The sequence below is a fragment of the Apiospora marii genome, assembly GCF_038362585.1.
Source record: "Apiospora marii strain CBS 49790 chromosome Unknown utg000003l_segment0_segment0, whole genome shotgun sequence".
Classification (NCBI taxonomy): domain Eukaryota; kingdom Fungi; phylum Ascomycota; class Sordariomycetes; order Amphisphaeriales; family Apiosporaceae; genus Apiospora; species Apiospora marii.
In genome coordinates this window covers 1,574,300-1,600,415 of record NW_027117374.1, presented here as the reverse complement: position 1 = coordinate 1,600,415, position 26,116 = coordinate 1,574,300, and the positions used below count along the sequence as shown (strand labels likewise).

Here is a 26,116-nt window from a genome sequence, read left to right as displayed (position 1 = left end):
TGCCTTTGTTGGTGAAGCACCCCTGTTCGAACCCCCCTGGATATCTCCCTCACGTTCCAACAACCCCGGACCCCGCACTTCGAGATGGATTTACCAGGTTTGATGTATGTATATCCCTTTCGCATTCATTATCTATGTACATAAGCAAGTCCATGCCACATGAGCCCATTAATAAGTATATCGTCAGTTTGTAGTCAACAGTGTTCCTACTCATAATATCATCCCTTCTTCCCAATCATCCAAATCTATATCTCGTTCACTCTTCAGTTTAATTCATACCACCCAGGTTTCCCCATAAAATGTCTTCTGGTCTTGTCGGATACCGAAATCCATGTCGTAAAAGCGTCACTTCAACTCCGTAAACACCTGCGCCTGCTTATGCCTATGCTGCGGTGGAACCTATTTCTTGAACCCCAGCTTGGACTTCTGCTTCGCCCCGGGCAGAACCGGGGGGTTCCTGAGGGACGTCGGCGTATACGAAGCGGGAATGTTGTTTTGGACCTATCAACAACTCAAGTAAGCCTCACCTTCCGGCGGCGGGCCGGAACGGAAAGATATCTCACCGTCTGCCTGGCGGCCCGGAACTGGTCGAAGCAGCCGGCCATGACCTCCATGATGTTCTGGTCAGCAGCCGCGAGTCTTGTGTCCATGACCTCCTTAATGTACACTTCGACTTGGTAGAACTCGTTTCGGTCCGAGCGGTATCGATCCGGAAGCCCGCTGTTATGCATGAGGGCCAGAATACCGGCGATGCACGTGCAAACGGCGGCGATGATGGTGATGGGCTTGCCATCCTGTTTCGAGAAGGAGCCGAGGGCAGTCAAGCAGGCGCTCAGGCCGAGCTGTAGGACCATGAGGATCCATCTGCGGAAAAGCACGTTTATTAGCCTTCTGAGAAATGGACAGCGCAGGCAAATACACTCGCTCTGGATGCGAGTATATTATACTCACCGGATGGTACTGAGAATATGGAACCAGTAGGTGAACTTGGCCTTTTCCCACAAGACTTCGCGATACAGTCCATCTGGCAAACCCTTGGCCGGCCAATACCAGCAGGTAGGGCGGACCAGCGTCTCGCTCTCTTCATCTCTGAAGCATCCTACACCACGACAAAACAAGACCCATTCGTCATGGCTCAGGAGCCGCAGCTCATCTTGAGCTGTGAAGACTGGCGATGATGTGCGACTCTGATCAGAGTCCTGTGTAGGCGGTGCGTCGGGCTTGCTTTGGTCCTCCATTTTGACGCCGGGTAATATGGGCGGTTGTGAGGAATGAGAAGTTGAGTAGATGGTCGAGGACATGTCTTACGAGCGAATGTGTGAAGATGGGCCGGGCGGTCTGCTTTTATGTAGTATTCATCGAAGTTTGGTTCGGTTCCAGTGGATGATGTTCACCAACCCCACTGTGCTATTGGTTTTGTGCGTGGGCTCGACTGCGTACTTACTCGTGAGGTATACGAGGAAAAACAAATTCCAATACTTGACCGATGTTTGCTGGTGGCACAAGAGGCACGAGGTTGGTTGCTCTAAATAACAGCGAGGGCGGCAAGCTGTGTTGGGCCGGAATGACCTCCAAGAGCCTGGCGACCCGGCTATTCGGCCGCTGCCTACTGACAGCAAAGTTGACGTGTTTCTGGAACATGTCTTAGAGGGCGCTTTCTCAACGCTGGTTGCTCAATTGTGTCTTGTCTTGGTCTGGCAGGAGCCCTACGGCCGTGCCTGCCTGCCTCTTATAGCTGAGGGCAACTGCAAGTCCAATTGGTATACTTGCGTACCTGCAGGTCCATGAAACCACGTGAGCCGTTCCCTGTAAAGAGCAGCCGACCATGACTGCATTGGACGTCCGTCTATGATGTATTCGGACGCCGACTTGCTGTCGCTTGGCGACGCAAAAGAAATACCACATGGCAACAACCCAAACTATAATGTTGTAGAACGTCGCCTCACTTTTCCCGGCATTGCTGTAACGGGCGATGCGCGGCTCACGGCCAATCGTATAACACCAAAGTCCCTCCAGCTGACATGGGCCCTGTTCCACAGTGGGGGCCCTTGGCTGGGTTAGTGAGTTAGGTGGGATGACGGGAGAGCTTGCGCCCCAGTAAGGCCGTCCAGCGGCTCGTGACCGCCCGGCAAAATTTATTTTGGCCTGGGAAATTTCCATGCCTCTGTACAACAAATCCACAGAAGGTTGAGCCGCATATTGGGATGCTGTTGGCTACTTCGTATGCTGTCCGACTAATCACTCGAAGGCGTGCGAGCCCCTTAATTAGTCATCAGAAGTACTTCTTTCTCTCTGCGCGCAACATGGCTCCCAAGAAAACCGAAGCTGCGTCGACAGCCATCGACAAGACTCGAGTCGTCCACGACGGCCAGGAATACACCGAGGTCAAGGAAGGGCTCGGTCGCATCCTGATCCCCGCCTCCGCCAACGCGGCCACGACTGAGAAAGATGTCCAGGCCGAGGAGGACCGGCAAAAAGTGTTTTACAACCCCATTCAGCAATTCAACCGCGATTTGACCGTGCTCGCCATCAAAGCCTACGGCGAGGAGATTGCCGCCAAGAGGCGCAAAGTTGCCGAGACGAAGCTCAACAAGAGGAAGCGGAAGCGCGCCGACAATGAAGAGGCCCGCCCCCAGAAGCAGGACAAGCCGGTGCAGGACACGCCCATGGATGATGGGGCGGCTGCTACTGGCGCTGCCGAGGCTCCTGTGACCGCCGCCCAAGGGGACCCCATGGACACATCCGAACCTCAGAACGACGCTGCGGCAGCAACCGATAAGGCTGGAGCGGAGGAGAATGGTACAGCGACAGAAGTAGGAACCGGTATTCCGGACGAAACTGCAGGTGCTGCCAATGGGGAATCAAAGGCTGGCGGAGAGACCCGGCAGAGGATACCAGATGCTCCCAGATTCACCATCCTGGATGCTTTGTCTGCCACAGGCCTCCGGGCATTGCGATACGTCCAGGAGCTGCCGTTTGTGACCTCGGTTACCGCGAATGATCTTACTGCTTCTGCGGTAGAAGCTATTCGTCGCAATGCGGAGCACAACGGCATAGCAGACAAGGTCAACGCGACGCAAAGCGATGCGCGAGCGCACATGTACTCGTTGATTGCCCAAGAAGTCACTCAGGAGCATGCCAGGAACCCGCACCTTGCGCGCCGTGGCGCACCTGCGCCGAGCAAAAAGTACGACGTGATCGACTTGGACCCATACGGTACGGCGGCCACCTTCTTCGATGCAGCCGTACATGCTGTACGCGATGACGGAGGCTTGTTGTGTGTGACCTGCACAGACTCTGGAGTATGGGCTTCGCATGGGTATTCCGAAAAGGCCTTTGCACTTTATGGCGGTATCCCCGTCAAGGGGTTCCACTCGCACGAAGCTGGTTTGCGTCTCATCCTCAATGGACTTGCCCAGACGGCAGCGAAGCAGGGGCTGGCGATCGAGCCGCTCCTCAGTCTATCTATCGATTACTACCTTCGCATTTTTGTTCGCGTCAAGAAATCGCCCGCTAGCGTCAAGTTCCTGGCTGGCAAGACCATGATCGTCTACAGCTGCGACCAAGGATGCGGGTCTTGGGAAACACAGATGCTTTTGCGCAACAAGAAGGTGTCCAACAATAAGGGCAACAGTTTCTTCTACAAGCATGGCCTATCTATGGGGCCGACAGCGGACTCCCACTGTGCCCACTGTGGTTCCAAGACACACCTGTCTGGACCTATGTATGGCGGTCCTCTACATAACCGCGAATTTATCCAACGGATCTTGGACGACCTGCCAAACGTTGACAAGTCGGTCTATGGTACGACTGCAAGAATCGAGGGAATGCTGCAGACAGCGCTCGAGGAATACCTGGCGCCTCCCGCCGATCCTCATGCCCCGATCAAAGATGACGAGCTTGCGGCGATTGAGCCATACCCCTTTTATTTCCACCCTACCACCTTGGCTGGCACGGTCCACAGCGTTTGCCCGGATGAGGAGAGCTTCCGTGGCGCCCTGCGTGGCTTGGGCTACGAAGTGACGCGGAGCCACTGCAAGCCCGGAAGCATCAAGACCAATGCGCCCTGGGCGGTGATTTGGCATATCATGAGAGAATGGGTTCGCCAAAAGGCGCCGGTCAAGGTCGAGAATATCAAAGAAGGCAGTGCCGCCTATAAGATCCTCCGACTCGGCAAGGACGATTCCGAGACAAAGGATGAGGCGTCAGCTGCAATTGACAAGCTCGAGGTCGTCTTCGACAAGGCCGCAGGGCACGACCCGACCAGAAAAAACCTGGTACGATACCAAGTCAACCCCAAGGAGAATTGGGGGCCATTGAGCCGGGCGAGAGGTTAGACGATCGGTCACATCAATAGTTAACACCCAAAATGAACAAAAATTTGATACCCACTGGCTACAGCGGTAGAGGCACAGCGAGCATAACACCCATGATTCACAAGAGCCGGCTTTACGTGGCCTTGATTGCAGCTTTTTGATCTCCACCAGTAGCCGGCCTCGGGATACTGGCTCATGAGCATCCGGACCGTCATTCGCAGCAAGGAATAAGCATGGTAAATAGCAAGGTCATGATAACGCGGCGTTGCTCGATGACGATATTGGACTTGATAACAAACGGACCCATGTGTGAGGACGATGCAGGTGGGTGGGTAGCTGACTGGCTGGCTTGGGGCGTTACGGGCGCCGCATGCTTACTGGCATCTTGACGAATGAGGTTTGATGCCCGATTCCGTTTTAGCATCTTTGATTTCTTCCACCGCGACGTTTGCTGTGGCTAGTGGGCCACTTTACGTATCCCTCTTATCCCCTTTGATTCAAGTCTTACTCCTTAAATACTGCCACCCCCGGGTATGTGACTCCAATTTCATGTCTATTGCGTGCTCACTAGTCAGCCTGGCCTCCCGAATCAAACTCATACGCACACATACATATATATGTCACTAAGTCCCCAATTTGGTTTTATTGCTCTCTAAACGATTGGGCCCACCTGTTATAGTGGCAACGATATTACGACAAGAATGGGGAGAACGAGTCATATAACTCCTTCCGAGCATGGATCCAATGAAACAGCCAAAGACAGCAACGAGTCGTCGGGCTCCATCAACTTGGGCGAGTCTTCCATCATTTGCGTGAGACCGAAGGGAGCCGTTTACAATATCTTGAGTCTGCAAGAGGACACTTCGAATGATGGCTCGGTCTCCTTTCATTTGAACCACCAGTCAGCGACTGACGTGCCCGAGTCGCTCCTCGACAAGTACCTGGTAAAGGAAGCGCCGGAGCACCTCCGCGCGACCGACACCCGAAAGGTGCACGTAGTCGTCTCCACGCGCTCGGGCACGGGGCTCGCGCTCGACTTTCATCGCTCGGTTCTGCAGCCGCTGCTAGCGGAGTTTGGGCTGTCAGCGGCTGCTGCTGCTGCACCAGGGGGAGATGACGACGACGGCAAGTCCGCCCTTCTCAACCTGGTCACCACGCGAGACGCGCAGAGCATCCAGGAGTTTGCGGCGAACCTGTCGGCTGGGGTGGAGCACACCTTGGTCCTGCTGAGCGGCGACGGCGGCGTCGTGGAGTCGCTGAACGGCAAGGCGACGGTCGATGATGATGTTGATGATGATGGCGACGCGGATGCATCGGCGGTTCCGTCGCGTCGGCCGTTGCCGCTCATCGCTATGCTGCCCCTGGGCACGGGCAACGCCCTCTTCAACTCCCTGCACAAGGGCGTCTACGCGGCCTACTATAGCGGCGGTGCCGAGTCTGCCGCGGCGGAACCGAGCCCGCTCGTCCTTGGCCTGCGCACGCTGCTGCGGGGCCGGAGGGCCCCGCTGCCTTCGTTCCGGGTCGACTTCTCGCCGGGGTCGCGGCAGATCAGCTACCGAGACGTCGCCGCACCAGGGGCGGCGGCAAAAGTGGAGGAGCAGCTCCGCCCCGTGACGCACCTGTACGGCGCCATCGTCGCGTCCTACGGGTTCCACGCCCAGCTGGTCTGGGAGAGCGACACCCCCGAGTACCGCAAGCACGGCGCCAAGCGGTTCGGCATGGTGGCGGCGGAACTGCTCCAGGAGAGCCATGCGTACGATGCCCGAGTCGACCGGAATCTTGTTCTTGTTCCTTCGTCGCCGGTGCAGCAACAACAGTCGATAGAGCGCCAGAGGCATGCCTACGTGCTGGCCACGCTCGTGTCCAACCTCGAACGGACCTTTACCATCTCGCCCTCGAGCCGGCCCCTCGACGGGGCACTCCGCCTCATGCACTTTGGCCCCGTCGGCGGCGAGCGGACTATGGAGATCATGACGCGGGCGTACGACGGCGGGCGGCACGTGGGCATGACCTGGCCCGCCGCCGATGGTGAAGCGGGAAAGCAAGAGGGCGTCGGCTACGAGCAGGTTGGTGAAGCTCGGGTTGAGACCCGCGAGCAGGACGCCCGGTGGAGGAAGGTGTGCGTCGACGGGACTATCGTCGAGCTGCCGCTCGGGGGGTCCATGACAGTGCGGACGGAAGCGGCGGCGCACTTGGATATACTAGTTGACCCGTCTGTCGTTGCTGCCGCCGCCGCCGCAGCAGCACCCAGTACTTGAGTCAGGTCTTGAGAGACCTGGAATGGGGCCGGCTACCAGAACATTATCTACCTACTTTCTTGGCTTGGACTTGGATATACACACTTACACAGTGGCAGTGCCTAAAGGCAGGGGGTTTGGACAGTTACTGGGGGGCTTCTTAGCGTCAGCCTTTCTTTTTTTCTTTTCTTTTTTATGCATCTAGAACTAGAATTCCAATACGATAAGCAAAAGATGCTGGCGTACCGCAAGCAACAATATGAAATACAATATAAGGTCTTCGTTCGTAAATATATGCATAACCACTATTGTGGCACCCCGGAAAGGGTCCTGGAGATTTGGTCCCGAAACAAACCCCTCCCGCCCCCATTGATTCGGCAATCGATCGGCTCCAAGTTTCACTACAGCGATCAAACGTCAATTATCTGTTTTTATTACGAGAACATTTATGCCGAGAAAAGCTGACACCAACGGCATTTACTTATTAATCTATAGAGTTGGTTTTGGTTTTGGTTTTGCTTTCGTTTATACTTGCCGTGGCCTCTAGGACAATCCTTCGATAGCCTTAAAGCATCTGCGATCGAAACGACCGAGGTTGTAGCACAGTGGAGGGTAACCACGAGAAACATAGCAGGTGATCGCATTTTCTTCATTGCTGCTATGATAAGAGCCGAAGAATACAAAATTAGACATAAGAAACCGCCGTGGAATATCTCATCCGCGGGAAAGAAAAAAACCAGGTACTCGAATCAAACTCGTGGGTATGCAGCCCCTTGACCCATCCCTGCCGTCTATTACCCCCGATTAGACCCCCCTTTCCCGAATGACCAAAAGATGTTCGTGCCAAGACCCCTCTCGTATGAATATCATATCACATGTTTTCGTGTGTAGCGCCGCCTGTCATGATATATGGAGAGAACCCCTTGCTAACATGCTGCGGGCGTTTACTGGCTGATGACGATGACGTCTGGAAACAGGACAAATTAGCTTCTTGATGCTTGTGCTCGAGCAGGAGTGGGGTGTTTCAACGTACTGGCACCGGAGACAACGGCCTGGACCTGGTTGCGGATGTCGGCGTTGACGAACTGCTGCAGGTTGACGGCGCCCACGTTGCCGATGAGGCCAAGGTTGAGCGCGTTGAGCTGGAGGGCGGCCAGGTCGACACCGCCGAGGAGGCCGAGCTGCTGGAGCTGCTGGAGCTGGACCAGCTGCTGGAGCTGAAGGATGGCGTTGAGGTCGAAGGCCTGGGCGTTGAAGATGTTCTGGAAGGCGGCCAAGTTCAGGTTCTGCTGGACGGCAAGCGCGGCCAGGGCGTTGAGGTCGACCTTGTTGAGGACGTTCAAGTAGGCGATGTCCAGGTTGTTGAAGGCGCCGTTGTTGAGCTGGGCGAGGTCGAACTGGGCGGCGGCGTCCTTGTTGGCATCCTTGTTCTGCTCCTGGGCCTTGGCCTGCTCCTCAGCCTTGGCCTGGTCCTGCTGAGCCTGTTCCTGGGCCTTGGCCTGGTCCTGGTTCTGGACCTGGTTCTGCTGCTTGTCCTCACGACCCACCATCTGGGAGGGGGCGGCGTAGGCAACGGCGGCAAGGGCCGAGACGAAGATGGTAGAGAACTGCATTTTGGCGGTTGGTAGTTGGGTTGGTTCTGTGATTAAAGAATAGAGAACTCGTGGAGCACAGCTATCAGGTTTGAGTGTCAGTTCAGGACATATTCAAAGCTGTCAGCTCTGTGCTGCTGTGGGAGACGAACCTCAAAAGAATCGATGTCAAGGAGTGACTGGCGAATTAAGTAGTGAAGAAGCGAAAGAGAACGAGCACAGCTGTGGGTAAAGTGTTAGTAAGACTGAGAGCGGAAATGATGATTTTTGGATGTTGCTTGCCTCAAGAGAGAATGAATGAATGAGTTGATTGAGTACCTGGTATTAGACTGATGATGAGGAGAAGCAAAAAGAGACTTTGACAGGAGGCCATCATGATCTTATATATCCATCTGAACGGAGAGATGAACTGTACCGTCGGGAGAAGACGTTGGCCGAGGATGCCATGCCAAGCCTTGTGCGGGGGCAAACATGTTCGGATGCACTTTAAAGAGACGATCCGGCGTGTGCCTGTCTGCAGGCATCCCTGGAAGGAGAGCCTCGAGATCTGAGCAGACCGTGGGCGGTTAGGTGGGAGAAGGGGGCAAAGGCAGGGATGTAGGTGCAGGAGCGAGGTCCGGCCGGGAACTGGAAACCTTTTTTTAGAGGATACCAAGCTGCTGGACAGGAATAGACCCATGCGTAGATGATGCAAGCTGCTCTACGCAGTATACTCATGAAGCGAGAAACAGCTCTTGGCACCCGCGCCAGTCCCGGCCGGGACAAAAGACGGCTTATACGGAACTGCTCTTGCCCGAACCAAACGTACGAGCTCGGCTTCCGGCATTCATGCCTGGTTGGTCCCTTGGGCGGTACCAAGCCCCCAAGCAAATGCCAGCGAAATCCATCATTTGAGGATCAAGATGTTCAGCTTGGCAGCAGTTCTTTGTTTGATGGGCGATTGCGGCCTCCAGGAACGAGAGCAGCAGCCCCAAACACCCGCTGGACTCTCTGGTGGCGCAGTATCACAATTTGGACCAGTCCAGACCCAAGGCCTTGTCGTTACTCTGTCAGTTACTCTCACGCAGTCACTTACTCATAGCCAAAGCAGCAGAACAGGTAGGCATGTAGGCAGATAGGTGAGTGTGGGTAAGAGAAGCAGTCTTGGCACGATATAAGAGAAGCTCAAGAGCTAGCTAGCCTCTGTCAATTGCCATCCGAGCGTTGTGTTGCATCCTTCAGCTGTCGTCCCAAGTGCCGCAGGTACGTGCATACAGCAAGTGCCGCGTGCAACCGTGCGCGAGTTGCAACTCAGACGAACCCAGTACAGCTTGACTAGCCAGTAGCCCAAGCATCTGTCAGGACATGACATAACATGAGACGAGATCTGGGCATGAATCACGAGAGAAAAATAAGCATAACAGGGCCCGTACGGGGAACTGCCTTTGAGACAAAACATGGTGTGGACCCCTGCCCAACCGTTAAGTTGCTAGCCCGACTTGGGTTTAGCGCGCGGCTCTCTTATACTCCGGGGCATCTGTCAGGGAAGCCGCAATCCACGATCTCCCAACGTGAAACTGTCGCGAATCCAGTCATGTCAAGTCCGAAGGCACAAGTCAGCACCGAGGGTTGAGAGATGGCAAAAGTGTCGGCTGAACGGCTCGATGGGCCACACTGCATTCATGCACCGCTGTCTGTGCGGCAGCAAGGCGGTGGTGGACCAGAACAACTGATCTTAGCTCAGCAAACTCCCCGTCGGTAGTCTCCGGCACCTGGAGAATCCGAATCGGAGCGGACCAATGATAGACCAATCATAAACCATATTCTCATGATTGCTACAAGTAACTGCAGGCCTCCAGTAATATGTGGTATCCCACATGGTATCGGTCGACTCTTAGTTCAGGCAGAATGGGAGTAGCATGCTACAAACCCAACGTGACTTGTCGTCTAGTATACACCGGTTTGATACAACTAGCAACAGCTTACAGTCAAGGTGATGCTTGAGCATTAGAATAGATGATGCCAGCGATCTGTAGGTTTGCTTCCCCAATGTCCTCTAGCCGGTTGAAATCCTGCGAACGTTTGTCGCATCAGTGCCAAGTCCGTAACGACAGTCTTGTTACCGGTATCTATCTCCTTCGAGAGCACAGGTTCGAATCGGCTCGCGTCGGCTCGATTTTCTTCTCTCGCTTTTCGTCCACTCTTTCGAATATTCATACATGCCCATCTACACCAGTGAGGTTTATGCCAATCAAATCATTGCGGGTAGATACAGTCTGGGGGGAGATACGGAGAGTGTAGGACCACTGTGTCGCAGAATGTTTTCTTTCACTTTGCCGCCCCGGGTGTAACCGATAAGCCCATAGATGAATATGATCAGCGCAGTTCCGAACATCTATCTGAAAAGGTCACGAAGAAGCAGATGAAATCAGGAATAAAAGTCTGAAAACATTAAAAATATATCATGGTAGCTACGACAACTTGGGGGACCCAACATGTGTGTTTCCCCTGTCCCTTCCCCCGATACCTAATTGCAACCACAAGTCCTCTGGGGGAACCGGGAGCAGACCATCTAGGCCGCTCGCTTTTGACCATCCAGGGAGATCACCCGAAACACCCGTCACCACGGGGCGATTCGGGGCTCTAACCTGCACTGCACTGCACCGTGACTTTTCCGTGTTTCGATGAGCCCTTACATAGCGGCCGCATGGGCAGCGGCGGCGGCGTCGTCAGCGTTGGCGGCATCGTCGGCGTTGGCGGAGTCATCGGCGTTGGCGGCGTCCTCCTCAGCGGCGGCGTCGTCGGCCTTCGCGTCGTCCTTGTTGGCGGCGTCCTCCTCCTCGGCGGCGGCGTCATCCTCAGCCTTCGCATCGTCCTGGTTGGCATCCTCCTCAGCAGCTGCGTCATCCTCAGCGGCGTCATCTGCGTTCTCATCCTCCTCGGCGGCGTCGTCGGCGTTGGCATCGCCCGCGAGCAGGGCCTCGCACTCAGCCTGTGCCTTCTGGAGGTCGAGTTGCTGGGCCTGGAGGGCCAGGTTGCCACGCTTGCGGCGCAGAGAAGACTATATCGAGAAACGGTTAGTCAGTCATACTGTGGGGCGCTCAGAGTATAGAATAGGAAGAAGCTCACCTGCTGGATGCTCTTGACTCCACGCTTCAGGGCCTCGAGCTCGGGGACGGCGAAGCCGAGGATAAGCTGCTGCTGCAGGAGGTCGGCGACGTCCTGGACCTCGACGAGGCCGAGGGTCTGGAGCTGCTGAAGGGCCTGGAGCTGCAGCAGCAGATTGATGGACTGAGCGACGTTCAGGTTGAAGTCGGCCAGCTGCTGGGCCTGGATGTCGCAGACGCCCAGGAGGAACATCTCCTGGAGGATGTTCTCGTTCAGGCTGTTCTCCAGGTCGGCGTCGTCGATGGCGGCGCCGGAGCCCTCCAAGATCTCGGTGCCGTTGACGTCGGCGGCCACCTCTCCGTCCTGAATCTGCTGAGCCAGCTTCTCGAGGGCTTCCTGGGCGGCGGCCTCGGCGGCGGCCTGCGCTTTAGGGTCGGCGGCGGCCTGGTCGGCAGCAGCCTGGTCGGCGGCAGCGTCTGCCGGGGCGGCGGCGGCCTGGTCCGCATTGGCTTGATCAGCCGCTACGCTGAGGGCCTTGTGATCGACGGGCCCCGCGAAAGCAGGGTTGACCGAGAAAGCCAGGGTGGCAAGGATGGAGGCGTTGATGAACTTCATTTTGATGGGGGTATTGAGAGAAAGTGGGGGTGAGTTGGAATGTTGGTTGAACAAGAAGCCGGCTGGGTAGTGTTAGTATCTCTCCCTTTCTGTGTCTCTCTCGGAAGACTTGTTGTTGTTATCTGGATCCTGTATAGGAGACGACGTACCTTCAAAAAGAGTGACTGGTAAGGAGTGACTGGAAGTGAAAGATGAACGGAAAGAGCACAGCTCGAAAGATTGACAAAGACTCACAGAGACTAGATAGTTGGGTGATGGTGATGAGGAGAGAGAGAAGATTAGCTTTAGACCCGAGAGACTGATGGTTTATATACACAATTTGCAGACCGGATGACAGTTGTTGGCGATACCACATCTCATCCCGGCATATCGTCTCCAAAACCTTGACTACAGAGCATCCGATCTGTCATGGTTCATCAGAAACCCAGTCTAGGGTGGCAGTGAATCGTCTGGCGATGACGCGGTACGCTAGGCCAGCGGTTGCTATTGGCTTGTGCTGTATCGTCGTTGGAGGCGCGGTCGTGTTCCAACAGCAACGGATGCCGTGATGATCAGATCGACTCAGAGCCTCACCCTGCTGCCCAGTGCTGCGCCAGCCAAGATTTCAAATCTCCGTTCATCGCCAAGGTAGATGATTCGTTACCTGTCCGCTGTTTGGGGAGATGGGGGACAGGGAGGAGTAGCTATCAAGCCAGCTAGCTGTGCGTAGAATGGCCTTCGGATGACAGCCATGTACGAGGAGATCCGTGATGCAAGAGGACGAGCTTCTCTGGTGCCAAGATGGAAAGCTGAGTAGCCGCAGACAAGAGCACGGCAGACTGACTATATTTGATACAACAACCAGGGCGGAGAAATGTTTGGACCACCTGCGCCAATCAGACTGGCAGAGTCGATCGACTAGCCGAAGATGTGACACGGGAGTGGTGAGATCGCCCGACACAGGTATCGACACCCACGTGCCAAGCCGGGAACCGACTTACACGCGCAACAAGCAAGCATTCCCTTTTTTTCTAGACACCGCATCCGCCACTAGTTCCACCCATCCGATCGATGATGGGCCGATATAGTATGTAGTTCTTGCTTTCCAGATTCATAATGATAGATGAATAGATAAAGATTGCACATGGGATGACTAGCCCATGCCTCGTAGAAGCCTATGTGGCCGTTCAGTGTCAATAACACAACAGAATAAGCCCGATTTGCCCCAATGACCACAAGTCAGGAGTAACACGTAGTGTTATTACTCGCGGGCATGATTCGCCAGGAGTGGCGCCCCAAGGCAAAAAACGAGTAAAGCAACGTTTCAGGGTGATCTGGCCACCAAACCCCCTTGCAGAGAAGAGAATCCAAGTGGAAATCACTGGCCTTGGAACGGTACTTTCCCCGGACGGATCTGGCGTTATTGGCCTGGGCTCTCAGGCGGATGGCCTTCCCGGAGAACGCATCCCCCACAAGCAGTCGCAGATCACTCAGGTAAAGCCTTGACGGCCCGAACTCCGAACTCAAGATCTTTCCAAGGTTTCGCTGTAGCTACGCTTCTTCCATGCAGAGATTGGCCCTGCAGGCTACGTTCTGGCCTGGCGTGTAGGAGACTTGCCAATAGCTGCGTATCGGCATGATTGTGCTCTTTGATCTTCGTTTTATTTGGATATGTACGTGAGTTGTATACAGTCTATGTCGGACTTTTTCTTGGCTTAATATGCCCTCTCAAGGCTGATTTCACTGGTCGTCTCGTGGGTGTTGGTTGTTGTCCTTGTCCCCCTTTGCCTTGAAGCCCATGAGCCCGCCAATAACGCCGCCCGGCTTGGGTACGGGGCATTCCCGTTTTGACTGCGCGCTGGATAGTCTGTCGAAGTCTTCGTTGCTGCTCTGAAATTGGGCCATCTCGTCCTTCACCTCGACCGGCTCGGGCTTCCTCCTCCGCCTCCGCCTCGTGCCGTCGGGCGAGACTTCGCAGTCGGCGTATTTGACTCTCGGTGCCGGACAGGGCAGCATATGGGGCAGGGCGACGACGAAGAAGCTGGCAGCCACGGCGGTCGCGAAGAGCGAGGAGGTCATGCGTGACCGTGGGTGCAGGTGAGGCGGCATGGTCGCGGCTCGAGGGAAATTTGGCTCATCTGGCCCCGAAGCGTGTGTGTATTAGCTTAAAGCGGGGGGAGAGAAGAGATGATCTGATTGGGCGGCATACCAGATTCCTAGTTATGACAAAATCATGGCGGCAGGCGTTCTGGCTTGTCTTCGCAGCTCGAGGTAGCCGGTGATGGGAGGTTAATTTGACGGAGCTCCCGTCTTTTGCTACAATTCGATTGAATTGAGGCTTCCTTTCGGATCAAGCCGGTGGAGGTGGGCCAGCCAATACCGAGTGCCTGATTGGCCAATGGCCTAAGGTAGCAGCCGAAATCGAAGCTAACTGCTACCTAACCCTCCAGCTTTTGGGGAAATGTCCAGCCACAGTGAGGCTGCAGCCAGCTACCTAGCACGACGTCAGTGGGTGGCAGGTGGTGCATTGTACCTAACCTTGTACTAAAGTCCCCCAAATTGCGCCTGCAGATTCCCCTTGAGCTGCTGGCGTCATTGGCTAAGGGCCCAGCTATTTCCTAGGCGTGCTGCTACGCTCTTCGCGCCACACTTATCAACCTTAAATCTGCAACCGCGATAACGCGACTTTGAAGTAAATGGACACTGACTGGAACAAGATCTCGACTACATAAGCAATACCTAGTAACCACGTCGTCGCCGCCCCCATAGTTCATTTCTCCCGGAACATACTATGCAGAACCTGGCTCTCTTGGGCATGTTATGAGCATTGGTATTTTCAAATCCAGTGACATCCCGGACGGTGCTGCCGTCATCGTCGTCGGTCGGGCACGAAACCTTAGGCGAGCGCCGTTGATCTCCACTTGTCGCAATCATGAGTGACCTCGACAAGTATGTTCTCGTACTTTGCCCTTTGTTGACCTGCATGTGGCTGACCAATCTCAAAGGGCCATCGCTCAATTACGAGCATGCCGTCCGATCCCCGAGGCCCAAGTCCGAGAACTCTGCCACAAAGCACGCGAACTTCTGATCGAGGAGGGCAACGTCGTCACCGTCGCCGCCCCGGTCACGGTATGAACGAGCCACAACAACCTCACGGGGACAGCAGGCCATGACTGACACAACCACAGATATGCGGTGATATTCATGGCCAGTTCCACGATCTCATGGAGCTCTTTCGAGTTGGCGGTGACCCCCCTGACACCAACTATCTATTCATGGGTATGCGGCCTCCAGAATGTGCGATTTCCCTTTCTGGCATAAACTGACACCCCCAACAAGGTGACTTCGTTGACCGCGGTTTCTACTCGCTTGAATCGTTCCTCCTGCTTCTCTGTCTCAAAGTCCGATACCCCGACCGAATGACCCTTATTCGCGGCAATCACGAATCTCGCCAAATAACCACAGTCTACGGATTCTACGACGAGTGCGTTAGGAAGTACGGTAGTGCAAACGTCTGGAGGTATTGTTGCGATGTGTTCGACTACCTCGCGCTGGGCGCCATCGTCCTTGGCGCATCCAACACGCTGTCCCCGCCCAACGAGCACATTTCCAGCGAGGATTACGCAAATGCCGACATAGAAATCGAAGTCTGTAATGCCGACGGGGATATCATGAGTCGCTTCCAGCGCCGTAGCGACGGAGAAAGAAGTCCCAACGGTGCCAGCGCCAGCGCCGGTGAGAAGACGGGGCCTCCGGGCTCGGGCGCTTCCGGATCGAGCGGTGGCAGCACTGGCAACCCCACAGGCGCAGTCCTTTGTGTGCACGGAGGGCTGTCTCCCTTAATAGACACGGTGGACAAGATTCGCTTGCTTGATCGCAAGCAAGAGGTCCCTCACGAGGGTGCCATGTGCGACCTGCTCTGGTCGGACCCTGACGAGATCGACGGCTGGGGCTTGTCACCTCGCGGGGCAGGATTCCTGTTTGGCGCGGACATTGTCAAGGTGTTCAACCACCGGAACGACCTGTCGCTCATTGCTCGGGCCCACCAGCTTGTCATGGAGGGTTTTAAGGAGATGTTCGATGCGAGCATTGTGACCGTCTGGTCCGCCCCCAACTACTGCTACAGATGCGGCAACGTGGCCGCCGTTCTGGAGCTTTCCGAGGGTGGCGGCGGCGAGAGCATAATGGCCCGTAGCAATGGCGACGTCGGTCGGAGCGATGGCGGGATGCGCGGCGTCATGATGGAGAGCGAGGGTGCCATTAAGAATGGCCCGGCTCGTAGGTACCGTGTGTTCCAAGCCGCGCCGCAAGACTCGCGTGGCATGCCGGCGAAGAAGCCGGTCGCGGATTACTTCCTGTAGAGGGAGGGCAATTGGTCGAAACCGCGGAGAGTGGGTGGTTGGTGGTAGGGGCGCCGGGGCCTAGAAGCATAAGAGCGTTTCTGCAGGCCCAGCGGCGGAAACACAGCGATTGTATTGTTACGAGGGCCATCTCAAGTCCAAAGTGTCCAATACGGACTCTGGATATACCACATCTTCGGGCGTTTGGGGGATTCTTGTTTGTAGTGAAATTCTCGAAAGCTGGGCACCAGCAGCATTGATCAATTGACCACATCTTGAGCATGGTTTATGGAAATTGTGACTTGCTATCTTAACCGCCCGGAACACTGTCAAGCTTCTCTCAGCCCCCTTTATGGAAAACCACAGAGGACGGCATTCGTTTTACGCGAATGCTTCTGGTGACTCCCCCGAAAACTTTTCTCTCGAGTAATGAGTAGACGATGACAAGCAGCCCCTAAGAAATATGGTACGTTTATATTAATACTTGCCCATACCCGCTCCCTCGTCACTACCCAAAAATAGCGCACCATTGCTTCCAATCAGTGCGTATAGTACAACTACTCTAAACTTCTGTTGCATCCGGGGGTGGTGAAGACAAGCTCCGTGCCGTGTGACCATCAACCACCTACCCCCTATAGCTCATAGCTAATCACGCCACCACTGCTCTTATACGCCACGGGCGCGGGCCAAAACTTCCTCTCCGGCCTCCCGAACCGCTTCGCCCTGCCATTCGTCCTCTGGTCGAGGTAGTCCACTTGCGACGGGTGGTAAATCTCCCAATTCATCGGGTCGGGGTTTGGCCTTTTTTCCCCTTCCTTCCGGGCGGCGGCGCGCTGGTCCCGCACGAACTGCTTCCACTCGTCCTTTTGCGTGTCCCTTTCCGGGGATACCCGGCCGGGTTCCGTGTTGGCTTGCCACACGTTGAGGTTTCCGAAGGGGTCGTAGGCCTTTATGAACGGCGTCTCGATGGAGTTGGTTCCGCTTCCGAACTCTCTGTTGCCTAGATATAGGGGTTAGTACAAATGCAAGGTGTCAAGGGAGCAGCATATAAAAAGGGGAAGGTGAGGTGAGGGGGGCTGCCCAGTCAGGAGAAGCGTGTACTGGCCGGGTGGTACGGGGGGACGTTCTTACCTCCGGGTCTTTTCTTCTTACTCGGGGTCCCGTCCTTGCGTTGCTTGTCCTGCTTCCCGTCCTTTGCGTTTGGGTCTTGGGTTGTTTGCGCTCCTTTGGGCGTAGAGCGCTGGCCGGGTAATAATATTGCGGTCTCAGCGCCGGAGTCACCCTTCTTGTCAGAGGAGGCGCCCGGTGAAAACGTCCGACGGGGGAGGTCTGCTTTCCCATCGTCTCTGAGCTGCGCCTGCAGCGCGGTGATGTTGTCGATGTTCTTCTTTGCTTCGGCCATCTCGCCCTTGAGCTGTTCCCTCGCGTTCTCGCCGTACAGGCTCTCGCGCTCCCGCTGCGGCCGGGTGCTTCTCTTGTACAGGTGCACCATCGTGCAGGAGCGATAGATGAACATGTACAGCTTGACCCGCCAGTAGACCCTCTCGAAGCCGAGCCGGTAGTAGAGGAGGACGTTGCTGGACACCATCCAGACCAGGATGCTCATCAAGTAGTTCATCAGCTCGCTGCAGTCCGCCCGTCGGGTGTAAGCATCGTAGTCATCCTCGATAGTCTCTTCCGACGGAAAGATGGGTTTTCCGTTTTTCATGCAGATGCTCGCCACTCTTCGAAGTATCGTGTTCATACTGGGGACGGCGTTCGGGTCGTCCGGGATGAGGAGCACTGGCTTCACGGTCCCTTCCAGAACGCTGTCGGAAAGGAATCGGCTCAGCAGTTCCCATGCCCGGATGCCGTGCCGGATAATCGACCTGTCCTCTGGAGGGGACATCCCTTCGGGAATCTCCAGCCCGGCTGCAAGGTACAGTGCGAGGATGAAATTCTGGTTCTGGACAAAACCGACATATTGATCGTCGTCATCTCCGTCCTTGCCTTTGTCCGTGGGCTGGCTTCGTGGCGAGGATGGGGGCTCCGTGAATAAGGGCGAGGACGGGGTGCTGCCTCCGGAGCTGCCTCCGCGGAGACTGAGCAGTTCTCCGGAAGTTGTATTCACGTCCTTTCGCTGGCGTTTCGTCTTGCAACGCATATTATTGCCAAATTGGGGCAACCGCCGCTTAGGATACTATTGCGCTCGTTAATTAGTACTTGTGGGCGAGCCGTATGGGTATGATTGGCACTCGACCTACAGTTCTGACTGCCATTATATTCGGCGAGAAGCGTTCATGTAACTCAGAATTACTATATGTTGGAAGTTTGACTCTGTGCACTGGTTTGCTATGTATAGCCCTGAGGCTCCTGAGACAGTCTGAGAATCCTCAATCTGTATGGTTATAGACACAGAATTGGAACCCCCGAGAATCCATAGAAACTCTTCATCCAGCACCTCCAGATCTCGTCGCCTCCTCACCTACCAACCCCAACAAAGCCTTGAGGAGACAAGGAGCACGTCTACTTTGGGGTTGTTGTCCTTTATTTGGCACTTGGTGCAGTAACTAATGTGACCAATCAGCATGTCGCACAAAGTCTGAATCCGGTAATCCAACATTCCATCATTCGTGGGATAATTTCGGTCAAAGCATACAACTCCCAATTGCATGACAATGGATGGAAAGGTCATACGGTGCAGAACACTGCAGAACACTGCAATGTAACAGAACGTTGCAGCAACCAGGCATATCACAGCAATCACAAATCGAACAGAATCAACTGTCAGAGTCTGAACCCACTTTGATGGTTTCGCTACTGGGTATATGTCTTTGTTTCCGCAAAAGCAAATAGGTATCATCATGGAAAAGTGCTCTTTTCCCTGTAGCCCGAGACCGTGGTATGCGAGGCTGCCTCTTTCTCTTTCTCTCTCTCTGTATGTGCAAGAGCTGTAGCAATTCCAACCTGTGTGTGCCTGACTTTCTCAAGCCTTAAAACGCCAAAACCCCATTCCAGCCACTTTCGCTATCCTCCGCTCGACTTCTATGCCACCAACGATTTCCCCAAGTGGATGATGCCCATGCATAGACACGGTAGGGAATGAGATAGGTGTGCGATAATAGGTAGCCACTAGCCACTATCCTCGTTACCAACCCATGTCCTCATCCTCCATTTCAGGCTCATCGTCGGCCACTGGCAGAGGGTTCTTACGAGGCCGGCCGCGCTTCCTCGGCTTGGAGTTCGACCTGGCGCGTTTCTTCCTCCCACCCGGTGTATCGCCAGCCTTCCTCTTGCGGCCTCTGCCATCCATGTTGTCCTCGTCTTCGTCTTCGTCCCCGTAATTCGGAGTCGTAGGCTCACCGTCAGCATCGAGCTCGTCGTCTTCTTCGCCGATTCTCACTTCGCTATCGACGTTCATGAGCTCGTTGAAGTTTTTGCACGTCTCAACCATGCGCTCCTGCGAATCAAGACCCGTCATAATCGCAGCCATGTCCTCCCAGAATTTGTCTCCCGTGACGCCCTGAACCTTGACAGGAGCTTTGCTGGTATCCTTAGCTGCTGTCTTCTTGTCGAGCTTGGCTTTCGCTTCTGCCTTTTTGTTCAGGTTGTACAGCTTGCGAAGATAAGTACGTGCTTCCCATACGGACAGGAGGATCATAGCACCAGAAGTGAGCTGGCGAAGACGCTTCGGGTCAACAACTGGTTCCTTGACAGTAGCTGGCTGTTCTCCATTTTCCATCGGTGTATCGTTGGCGAGGGCAGTGTCCACACGGTTTTGGAAGACGTCCGATTCGATAGCCTGCGCGATGCCGGAGCCCGTCATGTGGACTATCTTCTCCATGGAGGAAACAGTGGCCTGTATGTCACCTATCGCAGCGTAGTCGAAGAAGGCAAGATTCTCAACCAAGAAGCGCGAAGACTCGACATGTTCCAAGGAGGTGTTGTCATCCTCGAGCTTCGACATATCGAAATCAAGCAGGCCAACAAACTTGTCGATGAAACGCTGTCGACCTTTGGTGTTGCTGTTATCATTGAGGATGCTGAGCGTGGATTGCAGCTTCGCGGTGAATGGATTGGCTGTTGCCCCCCTAGCGTCGTGGACAATGTCTCGCTGGTAATGAAAAGCGGATTGCACTGCTTTTGCGTACTCCTTTTCCAAGACCTTCTCGTGCTTTTGGTGCAACGACTTATGCTCGACGTAAGCCAACTTGGCAATATCGGGTCTGGGACATGTCTCCAAGGTGATCAGAGTGACTCCAGTTTCCTTCGGATGGACAAGTCCCTGCCTACTGATGCTGGCCAAGATCTCTGTCGCCATAAACGCATGGTCGTCCTGGGTTGCCAACGTAATGCGCGTGATATCCTTGAGGAAGCGGTGAGTAGTGCCCATCGCAACAGCGTCGAAGCTAGTGCTCGCCATGACCTTCAAGTCTTTCTGGTCTGGCTCATCCTTTCCGGCTGCCCCGGCTGCAGCTGCTTCCTCTGAACGCTTCTCCTCAGTGAACAAGAATTCCTTGAATGAACGAAGAATCATTGATTCCAACGCCGGAACCCGTTCCTCGAAGACTTGCTGGAATATGGTATAGACATTGACGGAGAGGAAGTTCTGTGGGTTTGATTGGCAGATGAGACCAATAGCGTCCAGGGCTGGTTTTCTCATCTCCGTCGCCTGGTCGGGAGCTGCGAAGGGGGCAAGGACATCGACCATGAGCTTAGAGACTGGACCGCCTTTCCACTTCTTGAACTTCTCCTTGAACATGTCGACTTGGCCATCCAGATCGCAATGCTTGCCAATCATACCCACAATGAGGGCGTAGCGGTCGAATTGCCGGAATCGTTGTTGGTCCAAAGGCTTCTGTAGCGACAAAGCCCGGATATTCTGCACTCCCAACATACTGGATATGACAAGTTTACTAAGATGAGCAGTGTTGTCCAGAAGGCCGCTAATAATCCAAAGACAAGCAACTATATCATCGAGTAGAACTCGAGTGACTTTGCTCACACAAGGCATCAACTCCTTTCTGACATCAGCCAGGAACTGAGTATGTACCCTGGGGACCTGGGGTAAGATTCGTCGATAAATGACAGCCACAGCTCTAGAGGTTGACAGATCCTCACTCGTGCTGATACTGGCGATGCGTGGTTGCAGGCGACGTATCTGCTCGAAGGTGAATAGCTTGGGTTCAGCCTTGGCAAACACCATCAGGATTTGGAGTGCACCCTTGCCCGAGGGGACTGATGGGTCATCCGAATCTGGGTTGTCCACCAAGTCAAACATATTGGCAACCAGTCTAGTGCAGACCTGCGTATTGGCATTCACGAGCTTCGTGTCCTGAGAGAGAATGATCTGAAACGCCCTATCGAGGACCTGAGACGAATTACCCTGTCGAACGGTCTGTACCATAAGAGCGACATGATCGGTCAAGGCTTGCCTGTAAGCCGTGGATTCGTCGGCCTTGTAGAATGGCGCAATCCAAACCTCTTCGATCATTTGTCGCGCAAGCTCCTTCACGCTGTCGTCAGGATCTTGTATACGCAGGAGAAGCCCATTGGCAATTTTGCATCGTATTTCTCTGTCCACATTGCGTAGGTATATATCTCTGGCAAGCTTCATGGATCTCTTGCGAACAGCCAGACTCGAATCGTTGAAGCGTTGGTTGATGGTGGGAATCATTCTCTGCTCCAGGTGCGGGCGCATACCAATGCATTTGCCTATCAGTCCTAGGGCGGAATCGCGCACCTGCGGAGAGGTGTCGTTGGAGCATTGGAGAATCAGGTCGACAACTACGCTGTCGCCATCGAGGATCGCCGGGTCTGTTTCCAGGACCGATGTGATACTCTTGAGACTTTTGCTGCGCACAGTGGCAGCATCTGTTGTCATTGACTGCATGAGAATACTCAAGATCCCCTTGTAGGAGTCGCAGAAGTTTGACCTGAGAAGGATGATGGAATACGCAAGCTTGGCGTGGTTCGCGCTCACAGCGGCTGCATACGAGTATTCTGCAGTAAGCCACTGGCGGTTCTCGGTCATTTTGCGAAGTCGGTAGGCCATGCGACCGTACTCGGCTTCACGCTCCGAGTCTTCCTCCTCCGCCTCGCCCTCGTAGGTGTTGCAAAGACCGACGCTCCAATCCATAACCATGAACGATATGGCACTTGTCAAGTGAGGGTCTTGCTTCAGGCAACCTTCCAGATACTCTGACACAACACGGTACGGGCCCGACCAGCCGGTGATTTTCTCTGGCGAGTGTTTGCGGTCAAGCGCAAAGAATGATAGATCTGCAAGAAATCGACCTTGTGCGTCGGCATCGCTGCCCTCGAAGGAGCTTGCAGCCTTTCGCACGTCCGAACGGAGATCAGAGATAGCGGCAGCCATGGCTCCCAGAATCTCGAGCGCCATATTCTTCGCCGGTGCCGTATGCTTGTCGCTCTTGATGATTTCGAGCATCATGAACATGGCCATGCGGAGAATGAGCTCCGCTGCGGGCCAATCAGGCATCCCAAGGCACTTGGTGAAGTCTTCTATGAACAAATCCAATAAAACCCTGGGCGTGTTCTGCTCGCCAGTCTTGGCAACCCGTAGAGCCCGGTTGACCATGAATTGGATGACATACGAAGCGTTGCGCATGGCGGTCTCGGACAGCGGTTTGGCGAGAGCCTCGAGCTCGCCAATGGCAGTCTTGGCTTCGGTGGATGCCATTTCTTCCGATCTGACTGCATAGTTATCAGAGTCGCCGCGATGCTTACTCTGACCTTCTTCTTCGCCATCTTCACTGAGCGAACTGATCCCCTTACTCTTGGCAACCTTGGCCGCACTGGCCTGTACTAATCGCATAATAAGAGCCGAGACAGGCTGGATGCTTCCGCCCTCAGAAAGCTTGAATTGTTTGGCATGGCTCTTGCTTTTCGGCAGCTTTTCCAGAGAAGTCAAAATGTCGTCGAAAATGCCCTGCCTTGATGCAGGCTTCAGCACAAAAATCTGTGATAGCAGATCCATGGCTACGAGGCGGAGACCATCGAATTTCTGCACCCCGACAATCGAGTCCTTCTCGGTGAATGCGTTCTCCACGAAGATCAAGCGGGTGGATGTGAACTCCAGAGTGCCCACCACAGTCTCCGAAAGGTCAATGCTGGCGTTTAGGTTGGAGAGAAGAGCGAATAGTTTTTGGCAAGCTGTGAATATCGTGCTGATGGGCTTCTTGTGAGCGAGCAGGTGCTTGAAAATCCCGTTCTTCGCTTCCGAGGTAGCACGCATCTCGACAATGGGTACGATGATGCCTTCCATGACATTCTTGAACAAGTCCAACCCCAACTGGATTAGATCCTCCGAGTAGAGTTGCTTCTCTTCGCGACCACCGCACATCACAGTAAATGCAGTCCTTGCCGCTCGTAGACCCGCCTCGATATCTGGAATGGATTGCATCCACACCCCAACATCGATCTCACCCCAAGACTCGTCAATCTTGCAGTCGATTCTCTCAGCATGTCGAAGTGCGCCATCACATAGACTCTGTAGGCGCTGTAGATCTTCAACCGGAACTATGCGGAAGCACCGAAGGTCCTGGGTCTTCAAGAGGCACTTTTGGACTCGGTCAAAAGCGGTAATGGTCAGCGTGACTTGCTGATCACCAACAAAGGTGACCCAATTATTATGGCCACTCTCTAACCTGTCCTCGGCCTCGAAGACATCCTGAAGGCATCGTTGTAGGCCCTTCAATGCGTTGTTTGCCAACTCTCGGTTGCCGAGACCTCCGTTCTGCAGGGTTTCATTATCTTCAAGCTCCACGCGCTTGCGCTTCTTGGACAGATGGGCGGGCGCGTCTGCCGAGTCGTCCACAACGACGAACTCGGCTTTGTTGAAGGTCGCTGCTGGCAGCTCAATGCTGATGCCAACATGAGGCGATGTCTTCTGGGTAACTTGTGTTGGGGCTGGTGCAGGCGTTACGGAGACCACAGGTTGCGGTGAGTGTTCGGGCTTCACTTGTACCGTCGGAGTTGTAGACGTCGCAGAAGGTGATGGTCTCTCAGACTTCGGTGTCTGACGAGACTGTGCCTTCGGTTGTGGTTGCGGCTGCGGCTGCGGTTGTACCATCAGGTCTGCAGGCGAGACAGTTGTTGGGTGACTGAAGGGCGAAGGTTGTAATGCCTCCCTGGGTTGGGGCGTGGCCTGCTTCTGAGGTTGAGGTGTAGTAGATATCGATCTGCCGGCTGCCTCCAACTCCCTTTGGGTCGGGATGTGAACCTCGATACGGGCATGGTTCTTTGCCGCAGCTTGGGCATTTGCTGTGGCAGGGTTGTGCTTAACGACTTTATGCGGCTCGCTCTTGCGCACCTTTGGCGACTTCTTGCCCGTCCGAGGTGACATGGTCTGCCAGCGGGGTGTCGGAGTCTGCGTTCTCGGGGTGCCGGGAGTAGGATATCGGAAGTTGACGGCTGAGTTGTTGTATATCATTCTGGCGAACGGCGAGAGGCCGTCGGCTAGGCTCTTGGTTGCGCCGTCTGTAGATGCAGTCGTCTTAGGTGCAGTCTTGAATTGACTGAGGTGACGCATTAGTCTGGTTCTTGCTTCACTGCTTGGTCACGGATTGTGCTCAAGCGGTTGGAATCGACTTGCACAGCTTGGGGCAGTTCGCAACTTACAACAATGTGATTTTCTCGGGCTTCAAGAGGCTTTGTATGAATTCCAGACTGCCATCCAGCCGTTTTGACTGGGTAGGTGCTTCGGCCTCTTGGTTCAGCGCATCGTAATCTTCGTGCGATACAAGACCGGCAACAGAGGGTGCAAGTTGACCGGAGCCGATGGTGGGATTGTGAATAATGGCTGTGAAGATTGAATAAAATCTCGTTAGCCAATTGTTTTTTTTTTGGATTGCCATCAAGCTGCAAACAATAAAGAATGGCAAGATGGGAAGGAGCGGAGAATTGGCAGGTATCTTGCGGTTCAGGAAGGTGCACACAAGCCTAAAACTGGCAGGTACGGACGGCACTTACCAGGCTCAAAGGGAAAGACCGACGTGAAGGGCGTGTACGGCAAGGCCTCGTTCAAACTGATCGGTCTGTCGTGATGATTCTGAGCCTCCGCCAGCGGCTGTGAGGGAGCCGCCGACTGTTGCGGCGGCGGCTGTTGATGTTGCGGCTGCAGGAGCATGCTGGGCTCGATACACTGGCTCTGCTCGTACTGCGGCGCCATGCCATTCGCATCTCCGTAGCCGTAACCGTCCATGGTTGCTGATGGTCCTCTTCTTCTCCAAGGTGCATCCAGAGAGTGTCGCGGGCCCAAATCTATGTTGTTGTATTGCTACTTCCCCAGCTCATTACAGATATCATCTTCGTAACAAGCCCGATTCAACTACTTGCATGCCATGGAGCTTGGACGAGGGACGGGCTCGGTTCGATGTTCGCATAAGGGTGTATTAGGAAAAGTCGAAAGTGTCCGGACCGGAACGCGTCAGCAGGTTGGGATGGAAGCGAATGCGATGCCGGGAAATTGTCCGGGCAATCGGGTCTTGAAATATATCGCGAAAAGGGCAGCAGCGGCTTGCCCTTGTTGTCAAGCAGGGAAGTCGCGACAGCCTTACGCTAAAGTTGGACGATGAATGAATGGGCAAAGATTGGATGGAGCTCCGAGTCTAAATCCAGATCCTCCCAAAAAGCCCAAGGCATGCCGAGACCCTCCCTTGTAATTGCAGGGATTGCTGCCGTTGCACCCAAGCTACACTATTTATTTGTACGGACTGGAGTATTGATTTGCAGACTACCTATCGCGATATGGCATGTACCTTGACCAACGCAGCTAGGGATTGAACGATAGGAATGTACATGCTGTCATCGCCTATCTCCCTGCAGCAGCAGTCCCACCCTTCCGTCGGTCGGTGGTCGGAGCTTAACTATTTTTCTGGCCGACTTTTTTTTAGATTAGACTTTTTTTGACTGAACCATTATCGATTATCGTCACTTTTGGTAGGGAT

At 54.5% G+C, this 26,116-nt stretch overlaps 9 protein-coding genes across 9 annotated transcripts; 3 read left to right on the top strand and 6 right to left on the bottom strand.

Moving 5' to 3' along the window:
* Positions 1 to 399: 399 nt before the first annotated feature.
* On the bottom strand, positions 400 to 1,238 carry PG985_004010 (uncharacterized protein; the record flags this gene model as incomplete). The annotated part of the gene is made up of 3 exons (XM_066823779.1): positions 400 to 501; positions 564 to 864; positions 952 to 1,238. 3 exons carry the CDS (start codon positions 1,236 to 1,238, stop codon positions 400 to 402), a joined length of 690 nt encoding a protein of 229 aa, XP_066686939.1.
* Positions 1,239 to 2,303: 1,065 nt separating this feature from the next.
* PG985_004009 (N2-N2-dimethylguanosine tRNA methyltransferase) lies at positions 2,304 to 4,337 on the top strand (the record flags this gene model as incomplete). The annotated part of the gene is made up of 1 exon (XM_066823778.1): positions 2,304 to 4,337. The coding sequence occupies one exon, from the start codon at positions 2,304 to 2,306 to the stop codon at positions 4,335 to 4,337; it is 2,034 nt and encodes a 677-aa protein (XP_066686938.1).
* Positions 4,338 to 5,017: 680 nt separating this feature from the next.
* PG985_004008 (uncharacterized protein) lies at positions 5,018 to 6,574 on the top strand (the record flags this gene model as incomplete). The annotated part of the gene is made up of 1 exon (XM_066823777.1): positions 5,018 to 6,574. The coding sequence occupies one exon, from the start codon at positions 5,018 to 5,020 to the stop codon at positions 6,572 to 6,574; it is 1,557 nt and encodes a 518-aa protein (XP_066686937.1).
* Positions 6,575 to 7,497: 923 nt separating this feature from the next.
* On the bottom strand, positions 7,498 to 8,166 carry PG985_004007 (uncharacterized protein; the record flags this gene model as incomplete). The annotated part of the gene is made up of 2 exons (XM_066823776.1): positions 7,498 to 7,520; positions 7,587 to 8,166. The coding sequence occupies 2 exons, from the start codon at positions 8,164 to 8,166 to the stop codon at positions 7,498 to 7,500; spliced, it is 603 nt and encodes a 200-aa protein (XP_066686936.1).
* A 2,650-nt stretch (positions 8,167 to 10,816) lies between these two features.
* PG985_004006 (uncharacterized protein) lies at positions 10,817 to 11,847 on the bottom strand (the record flags this gene model as incomplete). The annotated part of the gene is made up of 2 exons (XM_066823775.1): positions 10,817 to 11,185; positions 11,254 to 11,847. The coding sequence occupies 2 exons, from the start codon at positions 11,845 to 11,847 to the stop codon at positions 10,817 to 10,819; spliced, it is 963 nt and encodes a 320-aa protein (XP_066686935.1).
* Positions 11,848 to 13,566: 1,719 nt separating this feature from the next.
* Positions 13,567 to 13,935, bottom strand: PG985_004005 (uncharacterized protein; the record flags this gene model as incomplete). Its single annotated transcript, XM_066823774.1, has 1 exon — positions 13,567 to 13,935. The coding sequence occupies one exon, from the start codon at positions 13,933 to 13,935 to the stop codon at positions 13,567 to 13,569; it is 369 nt and encodes a 122-aa protein (XP_066686934.1).
* Positions 13,936 to 14,758: 823 nt separating this feature from the next.
* PG985_004004 (uncharacterized protein) lies at positions 14,759 to 16,187 on the top strand (the record flags this gene model as incomplete). Its single annotated transcript, XM_066823773.1, has 4 exons — positions 14,759 to 14,775; positions 14,832 to 14,955; positions 15,015 to 15,105; positions 15,166 to 16,187. The coding sequence occupies 4 exons, from the start codon at positions 14,759 to 14,761 to the stop codon at positions 16,185 to 16,187; spliced, it is 1,254 nt and encodes a 417-aa protein (XP_066686933.1).
* Positions 16,188 to 16,798: 611 nt separating this feature from the next.
* PG985_004003 (uncharacterized protein) lies at positions 16,799 to 18,309 on the bottom strand (the record flags this gene model as incomplete). The annotated part of the gene is made up of 2 exons (XM_066823772.1): positions 16,799 to 17,166; positions 17,298 to 18,309. 2 exons carry the CDS (start codon positions 18,307 to 18,309, stop codon positions 16,799 to 16,801), a joined length of 1,380 nt encoding a protein of 459 aa, XP_066686932.1.
* A 984-nt stretch (positions 18,310 to 19,293) lies between these two features.
* PG985_004002 (uncharacterized protein) lies at positions 19,294 to 25,371 on the bottom strand (the record flags this gene model as incomplete). The annotated part of the gene is made up of 3 exons (XM_066823771.1): positions 19,294 to 24,685; positions 24,789 to 24,969; positions 25,140 to 25,371. 3 exons carry the CDS (start codon positions 25,369 to 25,371, stop codon positions 19,294 to 19,296), a joined length of 5,805 nt encoding a protein of 1,934 aa, XP_066686931.1.
* Between the last annotated feature and the right edge of the window lie 745 nt (positions 25,372 to 26,116).